Source organism: Lagopus muta, chromosome 11 (assembly GCF_023343835.1).
Source record: "Lagopus muta isolate bLagMut1 chromosome 11, bLagMut1 primary, whole genome shotgun sequence".
NCBI lineage: Eukaryota > Metazoa > Chordata > Aves > Galliformes > Phasianidae > Lagopus > Lagopus muta.
The window spans coordinates 14,343,692-14,368,123 of record NC_064443.1 but is presented as its reverse complement, the minus strand read 5'-3'; the positions used below and the strand labels follow the sequence as shown (position 1 = coordinate 14,368,123).

General features: G+C 42.5%; 1 protein-coding gene across 4 annotated transcripts in view; it reads right to left on the bottom strand.

The window, feature by feature from the left end:
* Nucleotides 1-24,432, bottom strand: part of SLC25A26 (solute carrier family 25 member 26) — an 81,622-nt gene that overhangs the window by 15,569 nt on the left and 41,621 nt on the right. For 3 of the 4 annotated variants that reach the window (XM_048957522.1, XM_048957524.1, XM_048957525.1), the window contains one exon: nucleotides 8,745-8,789. The exons of the other annotated variant lie outside the window; for it this stretch is intronic. In XM_048957522.1, the coding sequence (XP_048813479.1) occupies nucleotides 8,745-8,789 (45 nt within the window). The remainder of the gene's footprint in view (nucleotides 1-8,744; nucleotides 8,790-24,432) is intronic. 4 annotated transcript variants of the gene reach the window in all.

Here is a 24,432-nt window from a genome sequence, read left to right as displayed (position 1 = left end):
TTTTTAATTAAAAGTTCTTCAAATGCATATATATCTACAGTTCAACCTGAGAACTGGCAGCAGTTACTCCTGCTATGCAAAGACCACTATGCAAGATCTGCTGGAAGACAAACAGGAAAACAAACATATTAATGCAGACATTCAGAAGCCCAGCTTATACTCAGTCACGATGGGTGTCTGCACCAATGGTGTTTCTGAAACAGTTCTACATGTCATTCTTATTAATTGGCTTCTAAATCTGAAATCTAGTTTCTGATAACGTCTGGTCTCCTGGTACAGGTCTGTACAAACCGTGATGAATTCCCATCCATCATGCCCACAAATTGACAACAGGTATTTGCAAGTGTCACGTAATGTGGAAAATTATTTAGAAGGGTGGAGCCTGAGACAGTTCAATTAAATTAGGGTAAAGGAGAACTGGAGAACAGGAAGAAAATTCCCCAACAGTGAGGTCTACTGAATAGCAGAGCCAGCCTCCCCAGGGAGGAGAGGAAAGCCCTCTCCTCTGAGTCATTTAAAAATAGACTGGAGAAGGCACTCAACACTGTACTGTGGGGAATAATCCTGCATTGGCAAGGGCAGGATGAGATGACTTCATGCATTTCTTTCCATCTCTGATTTCGATGATTCACCCAGAGCTCCAAACCTGAGTATGCAGAAGAGCAAGAGAGAAGCGAGGAGGGAGAGGGAAGCCAAAAGGAACCAAGAGGCCTGGCAGGACCCTGCTCCAAATTCTTCCTTACCACGCTGGCACCGCGGGCTGGGCTGATGTGCTGAAGGTCACGCGTGGTTTCTCTCCCAGCCCACTGACCCAATCACTGACAGGTCCTTACAGGGCTGGTAATGTCTTCAAGAACACTCGTCCACATGCTGCATTAAGTGTGGTTTCAGTGCTACTAATGCAGCGCAAGGCAAAGAAGCTATGATAGGCTGCAGACATGGGTAATAATAGCATCACTGAAAAAATAGGGCCTTGCTCCTGAAAGGAAATACATGCCTTATTCACCTATATGAAGTCACTGACTTCTGATGGAATTGCTCATTACTGCCACAACACAAGACTGGGGTCAGAGCTCCAGGCTCACGGCCTCCAAAGAGGCCAAGTCCAGGCAGAAGTTCATGTGTAAGCCTTGCAGTGATTCTGCTTTTACTAGATAGCCTCTTCCACTGCAAAACCCAAACTGGGAACTGTTAGCAACACAATAGCAACAATCCGATTAGCCTGCTGTCACCACGACCACTCAGCTCCTACCTGCTCGCACTGCGCATCTCCTGCAGAAGGCAGCAGGAGATAGAGACTTTTCCAGAGCAGTGCCCATTCCCACTAGCATTCACAGCCTAGGAAGGCAAAATGACAACGAGCACATTACATGAAAGCAGGCCGCCATGCCAAGCCTGTGTCATGTGTATTCTATTAAGCTGAAGGCTGAATAGAAGACTTTGTTTTCCACTTCAAAGGACCCCATCCCAATCTCTCTCTCTTTCCTTATGAATAACAAATTGGAAATAAATCTTCTGGCTGAAGTGCATGGAAACTCATACAGTTGGGGCCCTCTGCAGCTTCCCAGCTCAATCACATGCTAATTTTTTTGTAAACACTTTTATGTGATATATATGTAAATCTCCCTGTGCATTGCCGCACCATGTAAAGCAATACAGCAGCTGTGTCCTCCAGGGACTGGACCCAGCAGGAAGCCTGAATGCAGATCTCCAATTATTCCCAGGGATAATGTTTGCAGAGAAAGGTCCAGTTTTATTTGCAAGCAGTGCCTTAATTTCTTCCTAATGATTCAATTTCATACTGTCTCAGAGGACAGTACCCTCCACTTCTCACCTGAAACATTATTTTTTTATACTGAGAATATAATCACATCTGGACACCCCATTCTGCTGAGCAAAGGGTGCACTGGGAAAGTCCCTCTTAGGATGCATCAAAGGCCTTTCAATCAAAAAAAAGAAAGAAAGAAAGAAAGAAAGAAAGAAAAAAGAAAAGAAAACTTTACAGTCTCCTTTAAATCCAGGAGGAGTTATATATAGTGCCCACAGACGTGCAGCACTGAGAAGGCTGCTTGCATGTTGAGGACACCTGGCCTCAAGATGGCCCAATAAGTTCTTATTCATTCAAAGAACTCCTTACCTGTGTGTTTGTCATATCTGCCTTACATTCGTGGTAAAAGTTCTGGGCAGAGATCATCTCCCAGCTTTCTGTTCACTGCACCATCAGGTCTTGGTCTGTACTCAGGACACCTACATTATAGGAATACTGGGACAGCACAACACTCACGTTTCTCTCTCAAACCTGATGACCAGAGCAATATCCCAAATGCTGCCAGAGGCATTGCAGACAGCGAGACACCTCTGCTTTGGCCTTACTACTCTTCAGACACCGACAGGTAAGCAGATCTCATGATACACTCCTACATTTGAGACATGAAGCTGAGAAAATACTACTGCTCCCTCCAATGATAAGTACCTGTAGTATTTCTATGCATCTCACAGTGATTTGTGCATATATACATTCATGCAATCTGAGGGAAAAAAAGCTATGTCCATGCTTGCCTTTGCTATTTGGTATTTTATTTTTATTCACAACATGGCATTCTGCATGGCTGATCCTTACAAATGCATGGCACATTAACTACAGGAGGAGCAAAATATTTCATAAGCAGATTGCAATTTCTAGACAAAGTCAAAAAGCACGGAGACAAATGCTGTTCCCAGTGAATTTTTATGTGCATATGTGCAGCATGTGTGCAGTACATGTGCACATTAGGATGCAAGAAACATGCAAGCTCAAACATGGGAAAAGTTCAGTGAAGTAAACTAAGTGTTGACAAAAACATTGAGATGCTTTTCACACTAGTGGAGTTGTGCTCTCTTAGGCCAGTACTGATTTTGGCCCTAGAATTAAACCCACCCAAATCCCAGATAAATCGAGAGAAAGAGAACAAAAGTTGGCCTACATGCAACAGCATATTTTTCATGTTAAAAGCGTTTCATTCCCTTTTTCCCCCTCTATATAATACTGCGTTGATGTCTGTGACCCATTTGGATGTAAATCAAAATGGATGTGCTAAAAGCCTGGTTAAAGAAAATGTCTTCTAAACACTGTTCCCATGGCAGGGCAGAACATAATACGGCAGCCACACTCAGTTTCCATGGCACAAAGGGCCATATACGTGTCTGGGAAGGAGAACACAGTTCTAGGAAATCACTTCAAAGCTAGGCCAGCTTTCCTTAGCATACCCACTGCTGCTACCTGCTAGTAAATAGGTGTTTCACACAGACTTGTGTGAATACACTACATGGAAGAGTACAAACTTCTTCTAAGATTCTTCAACAGGAAAAAGCACCTGAGTCAAGAGGTGAACCCTCTGCACTGATCATTTCTATATTCTACTAAACGTCACTGGCAAGCTTGGAGATTTCTAGAGAGCTCCTTGTGGTACAGGCACAACCAAGAGCATCACAATCTGGCTCTGTATCTACAGACTGCATGGGTCTGTTTTACTTCTGCTGTTTTAAAGGCTGCATTGATGATCCAAGGCCATGCCAGTTTCAAAAACGTGTCTGCAGTGCAGTAAGGACTGCATTTGTTCCTTCCTTTTTGGTGCAGATGGTGTAGAGCATTCCTTCGACTTTGCTTAAAGACTGTGTGAATGACACTTATTGTGACACTAATAAAGCGAGGGCTGTTTGCTGAACAGCTGTTGGGGACATTGTTCTTTTGTGAGAAAAATGCAGCCGTTATGCTTATGGCATGCACACAGCAGCGCTGGCTGCAAATTACATCACGCCTTGAAATGCTGCCGTGGAGCATCTGTTTTCCTGATACAGCACCTAAGCAAATGGCAGACACGTTAGTGGTATTTAACGATTAGGACTTAATCCCTAAATCAGCCCGATCATTACTCAAAGAGCAAGAGAGGCATGGTAGAACACTTACTACACTGCCTGCAAGGAAATAGGTTTAAAGCTGGGCCTGGTTTCATTTACTCTTGACCTACATGCAGCTGAATGCAGCAGAAAAGAAACTCAACTACTCCTCCAGGAGAAAATGGAAAGCTGTCACCTACCTGCAGAGCAGGGAAAACCATTTTGGGCCCAGTTTGGCTACATTCCTCTGTTTTCTACTGATTCTGTTAAACAGCACCAGATTTGATTATAAATTTTAGGAGGGAAATAGCATGCAGTTTATCGTTTCAATGGTCGAGTTATAAACACGTCTTATTGCTGAGGCAGAAGCATTCTACCAGCTGCCAGGGTAGAAGCATTCTGTACATTTCTCTTTCCTATCAACTTTAAAAATCAGGTGCAATGAAGCTCCAGTTGGTCCTTGCCTCACAGAAACCAGTGAGCAGTCCCTGCACAGCTTGCTCTGAGGTCTGCCTGCACTGACAGCTATGAGCAGGACTGAGCCCTCTCTCACAACCTGTTTTGTTCACTGAGAACCAGTCCCCAGGATTTGAGCTCTCTGGAGCAGGGAACCAAAGGGATGAAGCAGATGAGCACATGTACCACTGCCTTCACTCAGATCAATACTCCAGTCCATCAGCACAATTCCCAAGCTTTGCTCATTCCCAACACAAGTGCCTTGTGCCTGGAGAGAGCTGAACCTGGGTAGAAAACAAGGGACCTTGTCCATCACAGGAGCAAGAAGCAGCTTAGGAACAACACAAAAACTGTTTTGACCCAACCACCCTTCTGCTACCACTCAGATTCATAGGAATGGATGGACTCTCCCCATTCTCTTCATTGTCAGACCCCACTTATTTCACAGGGGGGAAATGTGCCTGTGTGTACTTCACAAACAGTTCTCTTTGCCTGAAGCCATCCAAGCATTCCTCTGCTTCTTCAGGAACTTAGTTTGCTATCACATACTAGCATGGCCATTACAAAACCCCACAGAAGAGATCTGCCCATGCACTGCAGCTTCCTCTCTCTCCCTGCTGCCTCTCAAGGTGCAACATGGTTCTGTACAACACCTGCCAATGTGCGAGATTACAGATTTGAGAAAACTATCTTAAGGCAAAAGTCAAAAAACACGAGTTCACCACTGCTGCAGAAAGTCTCAGGGCTTTGGGTACCAAACAGCAGAGAGACTAAAAGGGAAATCCTGGCCACATTCAGCACAGTCAGTGCATGTGCCCCACAGGTCCCAGGGCAGCGGAGCAGCACAGGCTGTGACAGCTCTCCTGGGAGGCTGCCTGTCTGCCAGGGTTCTCTGGCACATGCAGATGACAGTGTGAAATCAGCCTGACCTTGATGTTATGAAGTCTTAGCAACGTGCAAATATCTCATCTCTGGATGTGCCTGATGAAAAACAAAAGATTCCCAGGATACTAGGTCTGTTTTCTCTCACTAAAACAAAAACCAAACGAACAAATAGAAACTTATTTTCCCAGTCTACTCATTTGAGACCTATGTATTTCTGTCCTGTCTGTTCCTTCCCTCTTCACTGACCACCAGACCCTTCTCTTCAGACAATACATTAGGTCTATAAAGAAAGCATTCTTCATTTACTGCTGCATTGGAGCAATTTCTTAGTGGCTCTGAAGTGCAGCCAAGATGCAGAAACATAAAACCCAAGAGGGCTGAGTCTCATTCCACCTGAGAAGGGTTTATCTTACACACAGCACTGTTCTCCTAGGGAGCTGATCATTTCCACTCAGCCATAAATAGCTGGCTTTTTTGACAAGATGTTGCTGGGCTGAAAACTAGCCAGCAGTGCTCTATTCTGCTGCTTTGTTTTTAAACCCTATTTTGTTGGAAAGCACAAAAACAAACAAACAAACCTGATGCTCCACATATCTGCAGTAGCCCCACAACAGAAACTATAGTTGTCATTTTTCTCAGTTAGGTCTCAGTGAAGAGAAAATATGTATTTAAATGCAATATGGAACAAGTGATAAATCTTTAATGTGCTGTTGGTAGGTGCTCAGACATGATGGTTAGAAGTACTGAATAAAACACCTCACAGAGTAGATTAGAAAGCAATACAGAAAGCATGAACTCCACATTGCTAGAGACATCTGAGCAAATCAAGCATTAAGATTAATTGTCTATTGTTTCTATATTGCGTTCACCTGTATTACTGGAAGCAAACTTGTGTTTGAAGCAACATCTACTCCTTGCTAATTTCTGCAATACTGCCTTGTCAGCACCAACAGTGTAACCAACCTGTTTTGTGATCCATACAGAGATCTCTTTTTTTTCTAACTTTAAACCAGTGCATGGCATGAAAGTTAACTCTCACAGAGGACAGCTGGTCCACATTCAGAGACAAAAGAAAACTGCATGTATATTATGTGGCTAAAGCCAACTGGAAGTATAAAGAATAATCACTGCAGCTTAAAGCAAAGCAGATACAGAAAATGGGATACAGCCACTTCATTGCTGCCTACCACCAGGCCTTATTAGGCTTCTTTAAGCTTAATACTGTGCTGCTAGATGCAGAGCACTTTACTCTGGAAGGAAAAGAAAGATGATGTTCTTCCATGTGCTCACTAACTTTTCTTTATAGTGGAAAGCTACTTTTCATTACTTTTATGCTAATCAGCTTGTTTGGGGAATTGTAAGATTGAGCTTATTATCCATCAGCTTGTACAACTTTGTTCTAATGGCTTTTAAAATCACTCATCTGCAGCATTTGTTCCGTGCTGCTCTGTAACGATCCACAGACATCACACCCAACTACTCCTTACTCCACTTAATTTCCAAAGTAACTCCACTGACGCAGTCCCTCAGACAGTGTCTTCAGTTAGCTCTTGTATATTTAGATTTTGCACCATTTGTCTCTTGTTCTTCATGCTCCTATTCCTCCTCCTTGCTCCTCATGCTTCTTAATTACTGCTTCTTCGTGCTTCTTTCAAAGCACCCACAAGAAGCCCTGCACTGAATCACACTGCTATTGATGCTACAAGCTGATCCCACCAGCTAATGAAGCCATAATGATTTTTCTCCTTTGTTTTACTGTCACGGTAAGAGCTTAATTCAGATAAACAAAATGTATTCTGCCCTCACTGCCTGCTGGCTTTGATGTGACAAACCTTGTGCTCTCTCCATGTGCTAAAGCCAAAATGACTGAAGCATGCAAGATTGATTTTTGCAGATTTCTGCTCCTGGTTCTGTGGACAGAAGAATATATAGCAAATATATTGCAGCACAACAAACTAACCCAGCTTTGTTTCTCTTCAGGCCTGCACTGACCTCTTTAGATTAAACATGATGTCTCCCATTTAAGTGACTCACTTTGGTAGCTAGCTGTTTTCAAACTGTCTCCTTCAAAGCAGACATTTAAACAATACATTTTACTGCTACAGCTATGTGGACATTTATTAAAACAACTCTGCATTCTGAAAACAAATGCATGATGTCGCTGTTTTATGTGGTTTGGGAGAGAACACTGCACTTTTTCTCTTTAAGCACTGCTGCCTCTTGCTCCCAACTTCACTAACCATTAGCAGCTTGTGCCAGCAGCGCTGCAAGGAGCTTACAGAAAGTGATTTTGAGACACTAGCTGAGAAACAGATTCCTAATAAGGCAGCCAGAGCTGCCCTGCATCAGGGAGCAATGCCCAGAGCTCACCAAGCACCTGCAGAGCCAGCTGCAGGAAAGGTCTTGATGTCTTTTGTGCTCCTCCTATCCGTAGAGTCCTCACCACATCTGCTTCCCTGAAACTTCTATATGCAAACGTTCCCACTGTGGACTCTGTCCCAGGAATGACCCAAGCTATTGACACGAAGCAGGAGCTCCCAAATAAGCACATACACACTGAGAACATAAGCCCTCCTTCCTAAATAGAAGCACCAAGGGGCAAGGAACATCATCACCGGCTTCCATCCTTCCCAGAACTTCTTCCCAGTTTGGGTCTCAGTGCCAAGCTCTCTCAGATGTTCAGTACCCTTAACAAGAAGAACATCACTCTCTTTTCAGTTCCCCTCTTATAAATGATATATTTTGCTACACTGATTTTCACAATCTGCAGTAATTTTCTATGCTTCCAATCCAGGATCTCAAAGCACCTAAAAAACCCCATCTCTGCTTCATCCTCCTGCAGTGAGGACCATACCATCATTACCATTTAAAGGAAAAACAGAGGGGTGGAGAAACTACACTTCAAATTCAGCTCTGTGCTCAGAAAAATAGACCATGACTCTGTCCATGATAAACAAAGCAACCAGCTGGGGGGAGAACAGTGAGTGCATCATTCTGAATGACTGCACTATTAAACTATCATCCAACCGATACCTTCTTTAAATGACCTCTGAAATAACGTACACACAGCCAATCCAAACAGCACGTCAGTGAAGCACTGAGTCTCTCCCTGTTCACAAAAACAGGCTCAATCAGCCTTCTCTGTATCATTTGCAATTTCCTGTTACCTCAATGAGCAAAATGCTAAAAAAGTTAAAATAAAATAAAAAATAAACCAGAATAAAATAAATCACACAACACAGATGGTTCCCACTCTATTTCAATCAATAAAAACAGTCAGAGCAGCAGATAAGATTTCTGGAATGCTGGGGACTAGAATTTAGACTGCATGCCACATATCCATGGTGAGATGCTCCCTGTTGCTTTTCAAATATCTAAGCAAATGATCTTCACATGCACAGGTAGGTCAGTACCCACTTATTGATCCTTGGATGTGCCCATAATTGTGATAATCAAGTTAGACATGTTACCACGGAAAGCCTTTGTGAGCTGTATAACTTACATTTCTATAACTAAAGAGGACTTACCTTTAAGAACTCCCAGAGGGGAAACTGTACCAGAGAGAAGGGAATCTGGTGAGGCGGGAATAGAGAAAAACAACAACATAATGTTACAAAAGCAAATTAGGTTGGCATGTTCCTCAGTCAGCCAAATTAGTAACAGTTATTGTTCACTTGGTGAACTGCAGCTTATTACATTTACAAATCTTTAAGGATACTTTATGCACTCTGCCATTAAGCGACCAGTTTCACTAAAGCAGCTCTACTTTGTTTATCACGTTCCCTGCTGAGAGGTTAATGCATTGTAACCAGGGTGGCCTAGAAGAGCAGTAAGCAGTGTGATCCAGTGCAGGGACATTCTCGGTTTGATGCTCCGCCAAGAAAGCCGTAAGGATGCCTCAAGCAACGTGCTGCCAAGGCCAGGAACAGAGCCTGTCAGAAAGACACCTTCAGTGATGTGCACTCACACAGCGCTGCACACAGTAATGCTCTGCCCAGCTGCCCAGAGCTTGGCAGGTTGGGCACCAGCTGCAGAGAGAAACTTTTTGGAGCATCTCTCACTGAGCTCACATTAACAAGCTCTCTTGAGAATTCCAAGCAGGTAATGAAGAGCTACCAAACCCAACCAAGACTCAAGAGGAAAGCTCCCTGTTTCACTTCTCATCAGCTGTAATAAAAGGCTCTTCTGCCCAACAGCTTGCATCTCTACCTCATTCCTTCTGCAGTGCCTGTGCATTTACAGCTCTTGCCCCAATAAATGCTCAACACAGAGGTAAAAAATAAACATACTGCTCCCTCAGCTCTGCAGGCTCTGGGAGGTGCCTCCACATCTCCCCCTTCCCCAGAAATGATGCATGTTGAGTTAGCTTCCTCCTTTTTTTTTTTTTTTTTTTTTTATTTTTTATTTTTTATTTTTTATTTTATTTTCTGCACCATTTTGCTTGTCTCAGAAGGCATTTAAGCACCTTTTGCCATGAAAAGTAGCAGACAGTCAAAATGGATCAGACTCAGTTAATACATAACTGATGGTATTTTTAACATCAGCAATATGACATTAAAAACATTCACTGCAGAGATACGAGCAGCTTATTAAATCTGAATTCAGGCTACACAAAGGAATCCGAAACAGTACATCTATTCAACATCACAAGAGTTGAAGAGTACTGTCTCCTTCCCCGTGTTGCAACTAATGATTAATAAATGAGTCTATTAAGTTAATCTGCCAGGCAAAACTAAGCTTGACAGACACCTGCCACAGAAATTTGTTATCTATTCAGGCAGGAAATGGCAGTGAGAAGAAATCAATGTCATTGCTGTACATTGAGCTGACAAACTGAAATCTCAGAGGAAGTTTGTCATCTTGAACAATGAGCAGTATCCCTGGTGGCATCCCAAAGCCCCACAAGAAAGGTCAGGCACGGTTCTTATTTATCAGAGCCTTGAAACTCAACTAGAGCAATTAAATTTCATTTTTAGTACTGGGTGAAAAAGTCCAGCTATTTGACAGTAATGTGTGGTAATATATTTATGAGAAGATATATGTATATCCACATGCTGCTACATCATTGTTGAATTTGAGTTAAATGGCACGATTTCTTTGCAATGTAAAATGAAAAGCAAGAGAATACTCTGTTACATAGGCCAAAAAATAGAAAAAAGAGAAACAATACCCACTACATTTGCTTCAAATTTGTTAAAGAAGAGAAAAGGAAACGCTCTATATCCAGCTGCACTCCAAACAAAACAAGCTTTCAAATGCTGTCTCAAAGTTTTGCTTTGAGTGAGTGGTAAAATTACGCAGCTATTAATAAGACAAGGGAAGCTTTTGACAGGAAGCCCTCTTTTATCTCCATCATTAGCCAGAAGCATTCCAACCAAAGGGAAGTTCTTCACGACTGCTGTTTGATTTTCAGTGTTAATGGCGCTTGCCTTCCACGTCCCGGTCAGGGGGAGTCAGACCTGGACAAGAATTACCAGTTCCCCCCTTCCCCATAAGTGGCTGTGACATTCAGGCATCCAGAACGCCTGGGAAGGTTTCAGAGGCAGGTCAGTGGGATCCAGACAGCCACAGGGCTCCATCCTAAGCTGCCTGAAAGATAAGCACCTAAACATCACAAATCACACTTCAGCAGAGTTTGAAAACTTGCAAAAATAAGCAACCAAAGAAACACCACAAGCGAAGACAGACCTCTGCCTCCATCAAGATCCTAGCAAGAGACGTTCTGCATTTCTTGGGGGTCAAAGTCTCTATTCCAGCTTGTTTGACAGCATCTCAACAACAAAACCCACACAAGCAATTTCATGGGGAAATGGAACTAAAGGGAGCCTGGCTTCCTGCAGCATTGTTTTTGTCATCAGATTCTCTGAAGCCAAATAGTTCACAAGCTGGGTTCAGTGAACTTCCTGGGCTGGGACCTCCATCGTTTCTCTCTCAACATCTATTCCAGCACATCACTGAACAGTTCACATTGCAAGCCTTCTCCCAAACTCCACCATCACCTCTGTTCTGCCCTCACACGCCTAACTTCAAGAAACCCAAAGGAACTGAAATTCACGTGCCTCTTGGCCACGTTTCTGTGGCCAATGCATCCTACTGGGCAGGAAGCAGCCACGGGCCGTGCAGCGCAGGGTGTTTGGGTGAGCATACACCCTGTTTGCATAAGGCTCGTTTCCCTTAGAAGCCCAGACTAAACAGCCCACACCCAGAAGCAGCATTAATGTATGCAAAAAGAAACAGCTCCACAAGGGTAACTAACCCAACTATGAAAAAGCCTTCGGATGCCTTTCAGCTACTCCTCTACCATGACGGACGTGATAAAATCTCATTTTGAGACGCTTCTTAATTTGAATCTACAGCATTTGTCATTTGATTCCTTTTCACATTCTGCTTTTTAAAAGAAAAGCTCTTCAGCAATGAACAGAATCACACCCTGCCAGGCAGCGATATTTATGCCTGAAATAGGCTAAGGCAACAATAAAAATGTGGTCCACACATGTGGGTAGCTTTCTGCCAACAAATATGAAACCCTGGCGAGCTCCACCAACATCTGATTCGACGTTAATATAAAATAGACAAGAGAGTACCAGTTCTCATGTCTGGCCTAATGTTATATAACCTCTCTGTTTGTTCAGCAGAGTCAAATCTTACACCAGAAAAAATAAAAATGCTTCAAGCTCCCAAACAGCTGTAAATCATTCTTCTGAAGTGTTTTATAGGTTAGTGAAATTGTCAGTTACTCCGGTCCTGGTGTTCCTTAGCACTCGATAGCTAACTTAATGTAATCAATGCTGCAGATTCTTATTTTTATAGATTCACTTAATTCCTCTGATACAAATGGTTGTCTAAGATTATTTTTTAGTAAGTTACTTCTAGAAAGATTTACATGTCACAGCCAGAACAACAGATACACAGATCTCCACTTCTAAAAAAAATATCAACCTGCCTGCAAGCACTTAAGATATCATAGAGCAAAAGAAATCCCACTAAATACTGCTTAATAAAATACGACAAATTTAAGAGGGAACTTAAAGATAGTACCATAGAAATGCATCAATACAAACAACTGGTAGTGGTAATACTCTTTGTAACTAAACCACAACATTTTATAGAATTTAGAATTCTCCCATTCAATAGCTGATGCTAAACTGCAAGCTGACATCGTCTGCTAGGAAACACAGCAGCCAGAGAGCAGGGAGAGCATGCTGAAAGATGGGCAATGAAAAGAAAGTTGAGGGTGGAGGGGAAGGAATGAAAAGAAGAAAAAAAAACCCTCATTAGCCCCTTCAAAACTGGGATTCCCTGCAAAATATGAGAATTCTTTCACATAAAGAGGAAACAGATGTCCATGGCTGGAATTTGCATGTGGCTTTATTCTCTTCTAGGATACAATAAAACTACTCTTCTTCCCATCCTCCGAGCTAGAAATTAAACAGTGGCATGTCATGCAGAGTCCAGCTGTGCTTTCTACCTCCAATCTTTATTAGCAATATATTTAAAAACAAGAAGGAAACAGAGAAAGAAAGAGAGAAACAAGAAAATCGTAAGAAATGAAAAGCTATGTGGTATGCATTCTCAAAACAAAATAAAAACTACAGATGTTCTCACTAATCTGCGGCACATGTTTGTTTATTCAGGTTTTCTCTGCCTCCAGTTCAGCAGGGCCTTGCTCTCCAGAAGAGCTATCTGTTTTTACAAATGCTAGAGTAAATACTGGAGGAGACACTGGCATAAGCAGCCAGAGGAAGAAGCAGGCTCACCTTGCAGGAGCTTTCTCAAAGTCCCTGAGGAACTGTACCTCAGTCCCAGAAACTCTTTCACCAATGCCTACACCGTTCCCTATATTAACAGGGACAGGAGAAAAATCAGCAGTTATGAAGAGGATTTGGACAGTGCTGATAGCACAAAGGCAATGGCAGGAACATCTGCTCGCTCCAGGGAGAAAGTTCTGCAGTCACCACTGCACAGCTCTCACACTTGCACCTAATCTGTCACTCGCGAGCACTTTTATGAGGCTCATAGAGATGCTATCACTGCTGAGCCCTGCGTTTATGAGGAGTGCTGCAGCACAGTGCCTGAGCTGCACGCGCCAGCCTGCAGCTATCCCACTGCAATTGCAGAGAAAATAATGACAACAACAACCCACTTCTGAGTAGGAAAAAAAATATTTTTCAAGGATACATAAACTGCAAATTTCTGATCAATTTTTCATTTACTCAAGTCCTTCCTACATTCCCTTTTTCCTTTTTTAATCATTTCTTTTTTTTTAAGCAGGTTACAGATGAGTAAAATAACCCTGTCTGCTCACAGAGGTCAACACCAACAAATTTCAACAAATAATCACAGCAAATCAACCTCTGGATTTTGTCTTCTCTTATAATTCTTCACACACTTACTTGCCCAGTACATCTGGATTATGATAAACCGGTATTTCAACTAGAAATACACTTTCCCCATAACACAACTTGAGAAGACAGCATGAAATAAGGTAAGCCCTTTCTTTGGTCATGTCAGAGACCATAGCAATTGGCACGGCTATATACAGCACGGCACAAAGACCTGCAGCATTCTGTAGGGCTGCCTGGAGGCAAAGACACAGAGGAGCTCAACACAGCCATCTTCAGGAGTGTCATGAAGCTGATGAAGTCAACTTCGTTCCTTGCAAACCCTCAATGAATACTGCTTTCCAAACCCTGCTTGATAAATTGCAGGCTCCACAAGGAACCTAATGAAGGTAATTTGTAATCCCAAAGTGAATGAAAGGCTGTCAGAGCCATCAGCTCTGTTCCTGTAGCTCTGAGAGATGAAACGAATGAGCATAGTGAAAGAACAACAATGTTATCAGCTAAGTAAATGGTGGAGGGCTCTGTTAATAAACACTGATGCAAAGAGAAACAAGTCTTCAAGCAAATGACACCACTGGTAGAACAGTGACCAGAGAAGATCTTCTCTTGCTTGTGTTCCTCAAAGAGACAAAGCAGAAGGTGATTTCCACACACAACATTTTCCTATGAAACTGCACAAACCAAAGAGCGGTGGGCGCCCTGGGGGAAATCAGAGGTAAAGCTCTCAAACTCCATTTGCAAGAATAGTTCACAACTCTTTGGGCTGCACATGTTGCTCTGATACACTGGAGGGGCAAAGGAACTGCATTTAGGAACTTCAGAGCCAGCAGAGCCGAGGGAATCACTGAAGCAAAGGCTGCAGCTGATGAACCAGCAGCACCTGAGGTAGTCTGCAGTTCTCTCACTTTCAGGCAAATAACATTAACCCTGCTTGAGCTGTGAGCCCTCAATGGGAAGAAATACAAAATTCCTGAATGATAATCATCATTTTGATTCAACCACCCACCATCCCTCTAATTAACACTTGCACCTCGCTTCCTTTGGCTCTCCAGCTCTAAAAACAAATTAGTTCCACTCACACCTGGCCTATTCTGAGACAAAACACGTTGAGTCCCCACTGGGTCACTTTATATGGTTACAAGCCATTATTCAGTGATGCCTTATAGAGCTCTATGACACAACTTCCCATACAATCAGATTTTCTTTTAAGCAGCACTGCACACCTGTTATAAGAGCAACACAAAAAGGGCACTCTGTAGAGACAAAAAAGTACATAAGTTTTTATAAATAGAAAATTCTATCCAGTTTTCCCTCCACAAGAAAAAAAAAGGCTGATAGTACAAAAAAAAAAAAAAGCTGTTCTGGAGAGGCAATGTTGATTAGGGAAGGAGAAAGACACAGCCAGAGATCTGGCATAACTGCATGTTCCCAGCACATGGAAAAAAAGAGAAGCACTGAGGCAGATGCACAAACTCAATGCAAGATGGATTGATTTAAGAGAGCCTGATGATCACAGAGCACTAACTTTTCACACGCGTGAGACAGACCATCAGCTAGCTATTGAAGGCTCCTTCCTCAAAGAAACAATATTAACAGCCTTCAAAATCCCTTTCGCAACCCCTTCTTTGCTGGGAAGACAGAACAACTATTAGAAATTGTATAACATAGGGCATGTAAGTCAATCTTATTGGACTTCAAACAAGAGCTGGGCTGAGTAGGCTCTGAATTGGCAAATAATATCCATGTTCTCCCACCCTCCAACAAAGAAGTACTAAAGGAGACACTCGTTTTGCTATTCCTTCTCAAAAACAGCACAGGGGAAAAAAATCCTCAACAAGAAAACGAATATGCTAGCATCAATTTGTACATGGTGTTTTCAAGGCACAGATAAAAATCTTATAGGATAAAAGATGAGTTTAGCAGCTCTAGAAGAATGAAGGTATTGTTTAACAGGAAGCAGATGTATGTCAGATGGCAAACTCATTAAAGTGTCCCATCGTTAAAGGAAACAGGATAACAATGAGCCATCTGAAAAAACCTGAACTGATCAGGAAATATACAAGCCGCAGCTAATCTCCTATTTATTGGTAGGTAATGCCTTTAAGTCATGCACATGCATTGAGTTTAGGACCATGAAGGGCTGATCTTTGTTCTCATGAAAAAAAAAACCCCACGTAGGAGCAGAACCCCAGAGCATGGGGCACAGCACTTCTGCAAAAGTCTGCTGAAGAAAAACTTGAACATTTGGAGAAACTATTACATAAATACGTGGGTACCCACACACACACACACACACACACACACCTGGTTGTGTGCTGCTGACAGCAGAGCACTCCGTTCCATAACTCTGAAGATATTTTAATGTTCATTTTATATACGTGTAATGTTTTTAATGTGATTATCATTACAAAAGTGTCTGATAAGAGGCAACTATCAAGTGAGATTCCCCCAAGTACAGATATACAAAAATCTAATTCAAAAATAATACACATAAAGGAAGAAATAACTGCCAGATTTTCAGTATCACACAACAGAACAGTTTCCAAAGCAAGAAACAAGGACTGAAGCACCAGGAATTAAACAAGCAGTTTGTCTGATTCATAAGGCAGGTGGATCTGCAGAGAGGAGGGAGAGCATTGCTTCATCCAGCAAATATTCCATCAAATAAACTTGACAACAGTGCAGCTGTAATTGCACTGACATCAGCGTAGGAACTCTTGTCCTCAGAGTAACAGCTAGAAAAAAAATCAACAAGCTGGAAAGAAACATGTGTTTCTCCCTTCCTGGACCTATCTCAGCCTATTGGAGTTTTGTTACAAATGTCTCGTTACTACATTATGATTACAGATATAACACAGCAGCTCTTTTTTTTTTTAATAAAAAAATAAATACATCCCTCACCAGGAGATTTTGGAATGTAACTAAAAACAACTCCAAGGGAAAATCCATCTCTTTCTCCATACATAAGCCTGATCCAAAGTTCACCGGAATCACTGGGAAATTCGTACGTGTGGCTTCAAGATGTTTTGGATCAGCTCCATGCTCATGATGGAGGACAGAGGTTGGGCTGATGCAAGGGTTCTGGCACACAGCACGAGGACCAACCAATTCAGGTACCCTCGTGTCCCTCTCAGGATGCAGAGGGTCATGGTGTCAGGACCATCTAGGGATGTGCAGGAAGCCACAGCAGTCCTCCTACACTGCAGTTGAGCCCAAACTGCACATTTAAACACAACTTAAAGTGCCCATAAAATCAACGTTAGCTAAGCATAGTCTTCTGAATGTTCTACCCCATGTAAAATCTGGTGTCTTGCTGCATCAATAGCCCTGATGATCTGGTAAACGCACACCTGCTTATTTGACTTTTGTAGGGAAAAGAAAAAAAAAGACAGAACAAAAGAATATGCTATAAACAAAATGACCTGCAGATACTATGAGAAAATTAGTCCATTCAGGATAGTGCAAAAACAGCACTAAAGAACAGCTACTGGAGAGGAACAGCTTCCTTCTCCAAAGTGTCTGACCCACACAGCACTGTTCATCTATCTTACACCATTATCTCCATCGTGTGGCAGAGAGAAAAAACGCAGATTAGCATTAAATTTACGAAATGCTACTCACTCTTTCTTCTTCATTCATTTATTTAATAAATAATAGTGCTGCTTTAGCCTCACCACAAGACATGGTCCTGTACAAGTTACCAGCAGAGTGACTTGTCTGTGTTATGCCTGTGTTGCACTGGGAGTCCTGTTAGCTTATGACAGTGGTCTCATCCAGTCTTTATGTATTAAAGCACGAGCTTTCCTGAACTGCACCTACAGCCCCACCAACTTCAGCCTGATTCTACATTACAAAAAAAACTAATTTAAAATCCATTACAGTGAATTGAAAAATCTCCATAGGCACTTGACCAAACCCAAACGAACAGCTAGATGATGCACAGACAGACACAGGAAGAACTGCTCCCTCATTATTATTATTTTTTTTTTTACCCTCTATAAATTTTGTCGACAGTTTAACCAATTCTGCAGAGCTGTAACTGCTCAGGCAGGAAGCCCCAGACGCAGAGCTCCGTGCCGATGCTGCGAGCAGAGCTGCCCCAGCCTGCAGCAGCTGCACGGCCACAGGGACCACGCACTCCCTGCCAGGTGCAGGCTCGCACAGTGCACGGCACTGGGGCCCTGGGAAGTCAGCGTGCAGCCCCCAGTTTCCTGCCTGCAGCGAGCTGGGAAAGGACTGGGGAAGAGGCTGCACGCGGGAACCCAGCGCATAGGGAGGATTTGCTTTCAAGAACCTCTCGCAGCTTCCTCACAAGCATCTAACGCTGCTTGCACAGCTCACAATCACTGTAAGGCAGTGGGAATCAAACATCTTCCTAAGCGTCACTCTCAATGATCTAATTCATTCGTGGAGACGATGCTTTTAGAGTAAGCCTTTGAATTAATTTGCTTGTCTTCATACAGTCACCTTCTTTCCGTTTGCCTTGAGGATCTGTCATAACCACAACATTAAATCACAGAACTAAATGCAAACGGCTTCTCATGTACGGCCGGCTGGACACCAGGACAGTGTGCCAAGCTCCCAGAGCATGGGAATGGGATCTGCGGGAACAAGGGCGCTTTGGTGAGTGAGAACTGAACAACTGGAACATCTGTACGCCCTCAGACACGCACAAGCCTTCTTTTCTCCATTTGCTCACCCCGTTCACATACCCCAGCTACAGATCTAGACTATCTTCAGAGCTGATGGGAACTGAGCTACAGAGCACGACAGCAGCTAACTCTTGTTCTCTGAAATGCTGTAATAGCTGTGATCAGCAAAGCAGACACTATTAAGATTCCACTTCACCAGTATAAATCATCCCCTCCAAGCTTGGCAAAGCACTTAAGCACATGCTTAACTTTAACTATTGCTGAATAGGAACAATATTACACTTTAAAAACATTAAAGACCAAACAAGTTTTTAGGCTCCTCACTCTTCTTTACGCTCCCAACTTGCCACTAATCTAAAAGCTCCTCCTGAGCTGGAGCTGGGCCCAAGTGTTTTGTTGAACTAATGCCTAAGCAAAGTTTTCTGCTAGTTTGGTGCTGCAACCAATGTGACGAGCAAAGAAAAATGCCAAAGAAAACAGTCTAAACTTTTTTGTAGGTTACTCTGAATATACAGTGAAGAGCTGCAAATGACCTGGTATAACAAACACAGGGTAAGTGTAGGTAATGATGCACCAAGAGCTTTTCACACCACAACTGGGAGCAGAGAAATACCATGGAAGTGTGGGTGGAAGCACCAGGGCCCTGGAACAGGAATGGATCCCAGCACTCCAGCACGTTGTTCTTTATGCAGCATCTGCTGTGCTGATGGTCCCTTTAAGAAACCAACTTCTGCAGAAAACATTGACACCAAAAGGAGAAAGCCAAACTGCACGCCCACTGCAGCACAGCCTCCTCCTGAGGGAACGGAATAGGAAACACTGTTCTTACAGCTTTAATTCATTTAAAGAGCTTTATGCATCCAGAAGGTTCCACGAAGGAAGTTTCTTTCTTTATCTCGTTGGTTTTGCAGCCATGTCAAATGCCCATTTGCTGATCCTGCTGATGCAGGTACCTCCATAACACACGGGGTGCTGGGAGTTGTAACGCCTGTCATGGGCTCTGTGTGACACACAGCAGTGGATTGGATTGACAGATGTGATTTGAACCTCAGTCTTCACAACTGGTTTCCAGCTAAGGAATGGAACAGCAGCAGTGAAATAGTTTTCATGGTAACGGTCATTACAGAAAAATCAAACAAAAATGTTGGTTAGGGAAATAACCAGATATTCATTCATCACAAAGAATCTTGAGAAATTTTACCTTTTTAATGGAAAGTCTTTGAGTATCTGTCTGAGAAACCTGCCTCAAGGCAGTCTCCAGAACTGCAACTGCTCCTGCAGCAGCCGGATGCTTCCTTCTAGGGGTCAGCTCCAGATCCAGCAGTACAGAGTTGGATTCAGTGATCCTTATGGGTCCCCTTTCAACATGGGATATTCTATCATTCTATTCTCCTTTCCACCAGACACCAACATCTAACTGTCCAGATCAGCTCAATAAATCTGCCAGATGGCAGCTGAAAAAAAAGAACACTGATCACAATTGAAAGATGTGGTAACTCCGAAGTAGCACTGCACATATGTGGACTCAGAGAACTGGGCTCAAGAGGCAGCGTGGTACAGAAAAATTTAGAAGAAAATTAAGGACCAAAAAGAAGAGGAAAGAAAGCAAAGATTTACCTAATCTCATGCCAAATACCTTTTGCAGCGTAATGCTGAAACCTACTGGGTTGAAAAAGAACAAACTGCTGTTGGCAGATGACAGAACAGGATTTTTTCTAATGTGTGTAGGAAGCTGTTCATTACAATTCCCGTAATGTTTCACACTCAACAAATTCTAATTACATTTTTCATTTGTCTTTGAAATCTTCAGAATGTTCTCTTTGCTTAAAACACAATTTTTATCTCACGGTAAGTACCAGTAGAGCACCTAATACAACCAAAATCTGAGGAAGTCCTAAGAGAGCAAAAATAAACCTTGACTTCCAATCAGAAGCTTTAATATTAGTATTTTTCTCTAAACCGTACCACCAAATGCTGATAATAGACTACAAGATCACGAAAGAGTCAAGAAACCCACAGAAGAGCGTGCTGGTTCTGTGCTCTAAAGCTCAATCAGCTTTAAATGCTCAGTTACCACAATGCCAGGAAATGAACTTGATTTGGAAGTCCTGCAGCATTTTCAGTGTTTTAGACCTACAACTAATCTGGAGAGGAAAGTAGGCTTCGAAAGTCATGCTTAAATGCCTGTTAACTAAGAAAAAGAATCTGAAGCACAATGATACTGCTACTGTATATTTGTATAGAGAGCAGTCACCACTTCCATCCTTCTCCCAAGCACTCAGCAAAATCCCTGCAATGCACTGAAGTCTCTGTCCTCACAAGTGAAGGTTTGGCTCCTTACCTAACTGTTCCATTTCCATTTGAATCCAATGAAGCCAGGTTAAAGGCTGGAAGGCACCTGGGGGCCAGCTTCAGCCAGTTTACAGCCCAACAAGACTTTGGAGCACAGCCCAAGGAACAGGCAGCGCTGGTTGACTTTGTTCTCAGCTTTAAGCCAAGGCTGAGCTATTTCCCCACCACCATACCACAAGCAGTAGTGGCCATCCCAAAACAAGACCTCAGCACAACACATGCTGATAAAAATAAATAAATAAAAAGTGAAGAACTTGTGCCTTTGCATGCAACACATGGCGACTCAAAAAGATAAATTACAAAAGCCTTTACTGTGGCAGAATAGTTAATTACAATCACAATAAAATTCCACCTGTCAGCTCCAAAAGCACCCCACATGTAGAATTTACACAAGCTGAACTGGAGCTGATTCAGGGCATGTCATAACAGTTAGTCATTTCTGTACTGTGCACTGTTAAAATTGGCCTCAAGATGAATTGAGTGCCTGTAAAGGGTGACCATATTTCAAGCAAACCGGGACATGCTCAGCGTAGTTGGGCTGCCCCTTCAGCTGCATTCCTGACTGGTTAATTTTTGCCACTCGGTTTCATGAAAAATATTTCCAGTACACTTTCAAAAAATTCAGCAATCCAGTAAAAATAGTTGGTGGCAAAACTGCGGGAGGGGGGAGAAGAGCAGTGTTAGTTTACACTGAAAGGATTTTGCATAGCATTACTTCAACTGACACTGCTAAGCAAAAGGTAAGAATCAAAATTATATTTTTGCTCACATAAATTGCCTGCAATCCGTCAGTGCCCACAAACTAAAATGCAGCATTTACAACCCAACAGCATCAAACGAGGGTTTTTCAGAATGACTGCTTTGTTCGTGTTGGTGATGCATTCCCACACACGCGATTTCTGGCGCTTGGAGACGACATTACGAGACCTTCAATCTAAGGGGCACTGTAAATAGTTACGCCCTTACATGCATTTTTCTCAGGGGGTTTTAATTCAAGAAATATCCTCACTGAGTGCAAGAGTCTTGAATCAAGCCAGTGGCACCAAGCACCCTCATGCATTTGTAAGCGAACATAACTTTGGGCACACTAGTACAAGGGAAATAATCAGGCACAGCCCTTCCTAGAGGGCTAATGTGTACATTAGAGAAGTCAGTATGATACAAATGAATAGAAATCCTCCTGGGCTTCCTCTGAAATTAAAGCACCAATAATGCAAGATTAATACATAATAATGAGACTATTTTTTTCCATGTCACACAAACTACATGTCTTATATCAGCCCACCACATACACTTTGAAGCCAGCAAATTACACTGTCAGCAACAAATATGTTTCAGATGTAGCAACTAAAACAGTCATTAGCGGCAATTTCACAGCGAAGGCTGCAGTGAAGCAGCCTTTACCTACATAACCAAATTAAATCTTCAGATGCTCTCATGCACAGCCCAGACACTTTTGTGACACCTTTTCAAAATGTATTTGCTTGATTTTGATGGTATTTTTGTCAACAATTCACTTTAAATGTGACTATTCTCATACTGTGAGAATAGTCTGGATTCTGAGAGTCTGGATTCTCCTTATCTTCCCTTAGTATTTCCTGATGTTAGCAATACCCACTTCACAAAATCCACCATTTGGATAGAGAAAGAGAAATTCAAATGGCCCACTGGGCAGCACAAGGTGTGTCATCCTCCAAGGGGGGCAAGGGCTTTTCTGGGGATAAGGTGTTACACAGGAAGCGATGGGGAAGCAGCTATAATTCTGTTGCAGGTCACTTTTGCACCAAACAGTTCACATACAGCTGAAGATTTGCCCCAGGACTTGCAGAAATACGGCAGGGAAGGCAAATGCCATTGCTCAATTCACTCAAAAGAAATGCAGCACAGACACTTAAGTGCCACTTTGGTGACAGTTTACTCTTGACTGATAAATCATCTATACACCTGACACAGCTCATTTCATCCTTTCATGATAATTATAGTTTTAGAAGCACCATTTAAGGGGTGCAAATTAATTTCCAAATTCCACCTGCTGTCAAAGACTGTATTTTATTAGGTGATTAATTACCTTCAAGAGCACTTTAGGAGACACCTTGAAGGCAAACAAGGATTGCTGTGACAGCTCCTTTAAGATATAGCTCTGCTCCTAAAGCCCGATGAGCCCAGAGATAAAATAACTGCATACAGGTGTTATCAGCTACAGTACCTTGGGATGTTTATGCTTCAGAGAAGCACATTTCCCCTCTCGATCACACAATTATTTGACTCGATGCTGTAATCTCTGCTTCATGACAACTGCCATCAACTTCCTGGGGTTAGGTCCACACCCAAAGGCAGGCAGAAAGCAAGGGCAGCCACAGGGACACATCTTGTCCCTCAGCCTCAGAGTGCTCCTGTGGCCATCCGCACCCACAAAGCACCAACCACTTGGCCTCCTCCAGCTTATATGCCCAGAAGACATGCAATTGTTTTAAAACTGCCAGTCTAAAACACACTTTTATTAAGTTTTACACACATCAGTCATAGAACTAAGCCCTTCACAGAGCAGCAAGAAGATCTGCATATGTGCAATGTAACCCCTTGAATGCAAAGCTCCCAGTAAGAGCAAACCAACACGAACCAGCATGGCTCATACACACTCATGCACCAACGGTCGCTTTTGCACATCATTTAGGTACTGAACAAATCTCCACAGAGAAACAACACTTCCAGTAACACAGGTGCAGCAATTCAGTTTAAAACAAAATTAACAGAGTTTATCCACCTGTTTCTCTGAAGTCTCTTAGTGCACACAATACCCCAAAGAACTGCATTCCCAAGAATAGCTCTGCTTCCTTGCAATTCTTGTTTGTCTTCTCTTCCAACTACACCTGCCTTTCCCCAAAGTTACAATATTATGGAGGAAACAGGTTTAAAGACCCTTCATTTCCCTGACCAAGGGCAGAGCCTGTTCCCCGCATGTTTGTCTAACCTATTTTTATGGCCTCTTGTGATGGATGTTCTGCACAGATCATCAACTCAGGTGCTGCATTGCTGGAGAGTTCCCCAGAGTAATTCAGGTCATTACTTTTTCACCTTCTCATCACAAGCATTGGAACAGATTTTTCTTTTCTCCTCTGAAGAAAACTTTCAAGTATACCTGCCTTTATTTGTCATTTTTTCTTCCCTGTGGCTCTTCCAATGTTTTTCCTCCCTTTCTCACCTAAGGACATCGATCTCAAAGACTGACAAAGGCAGATCTCAATGTGTATTTCATCAACAAGCTTAAGCCAGATCATTAGCAAAAGCGAGTTATTTCTAAAGCAACTTTAAAACTTCACATCTGGGAGCAAAGGAAAATACAAGTCAGAGCTGACTATGAGAGATTCCGCCATCTGACAGCAAGAAATTTCTTGTTCTGATTTTGGGTTAGTGGAATGTCACAGTCTCATTTCAGCATTCACTGAAGAAGAAACATTTCTGAGCTGGGAGAAGAGATGAGAAAAACAGATTTTGAAAACTTGAGGACATCCTTATCTCTAATAAAATAATAATAAAACATAGTCTTTTCAGAAGCGTTTTGTATATCTGAGGATACAAGAAAGGAAGAATTGCTCTGGACTCTGCAAAAAAAAATTAAACCACAAAACACTGTGAAGCCAGAATATATCTACAGCAGCCGTTGTCTTTGAGATGCAGATCCAGTGCGACCTTCCATCTGATAAATACAAGCCCTTGACATAACTCACAGCTAGAACAAGATCACAGAAAGCTACCTGCTGCACTTCCCTCAGACACAAAAAAATAACAGTAATCCAACAAAACCAAACACAACACACAAACTTTCCGGAAAAATAATCAGCTCAAGTGAAGATCAAACTGGAGCTTCT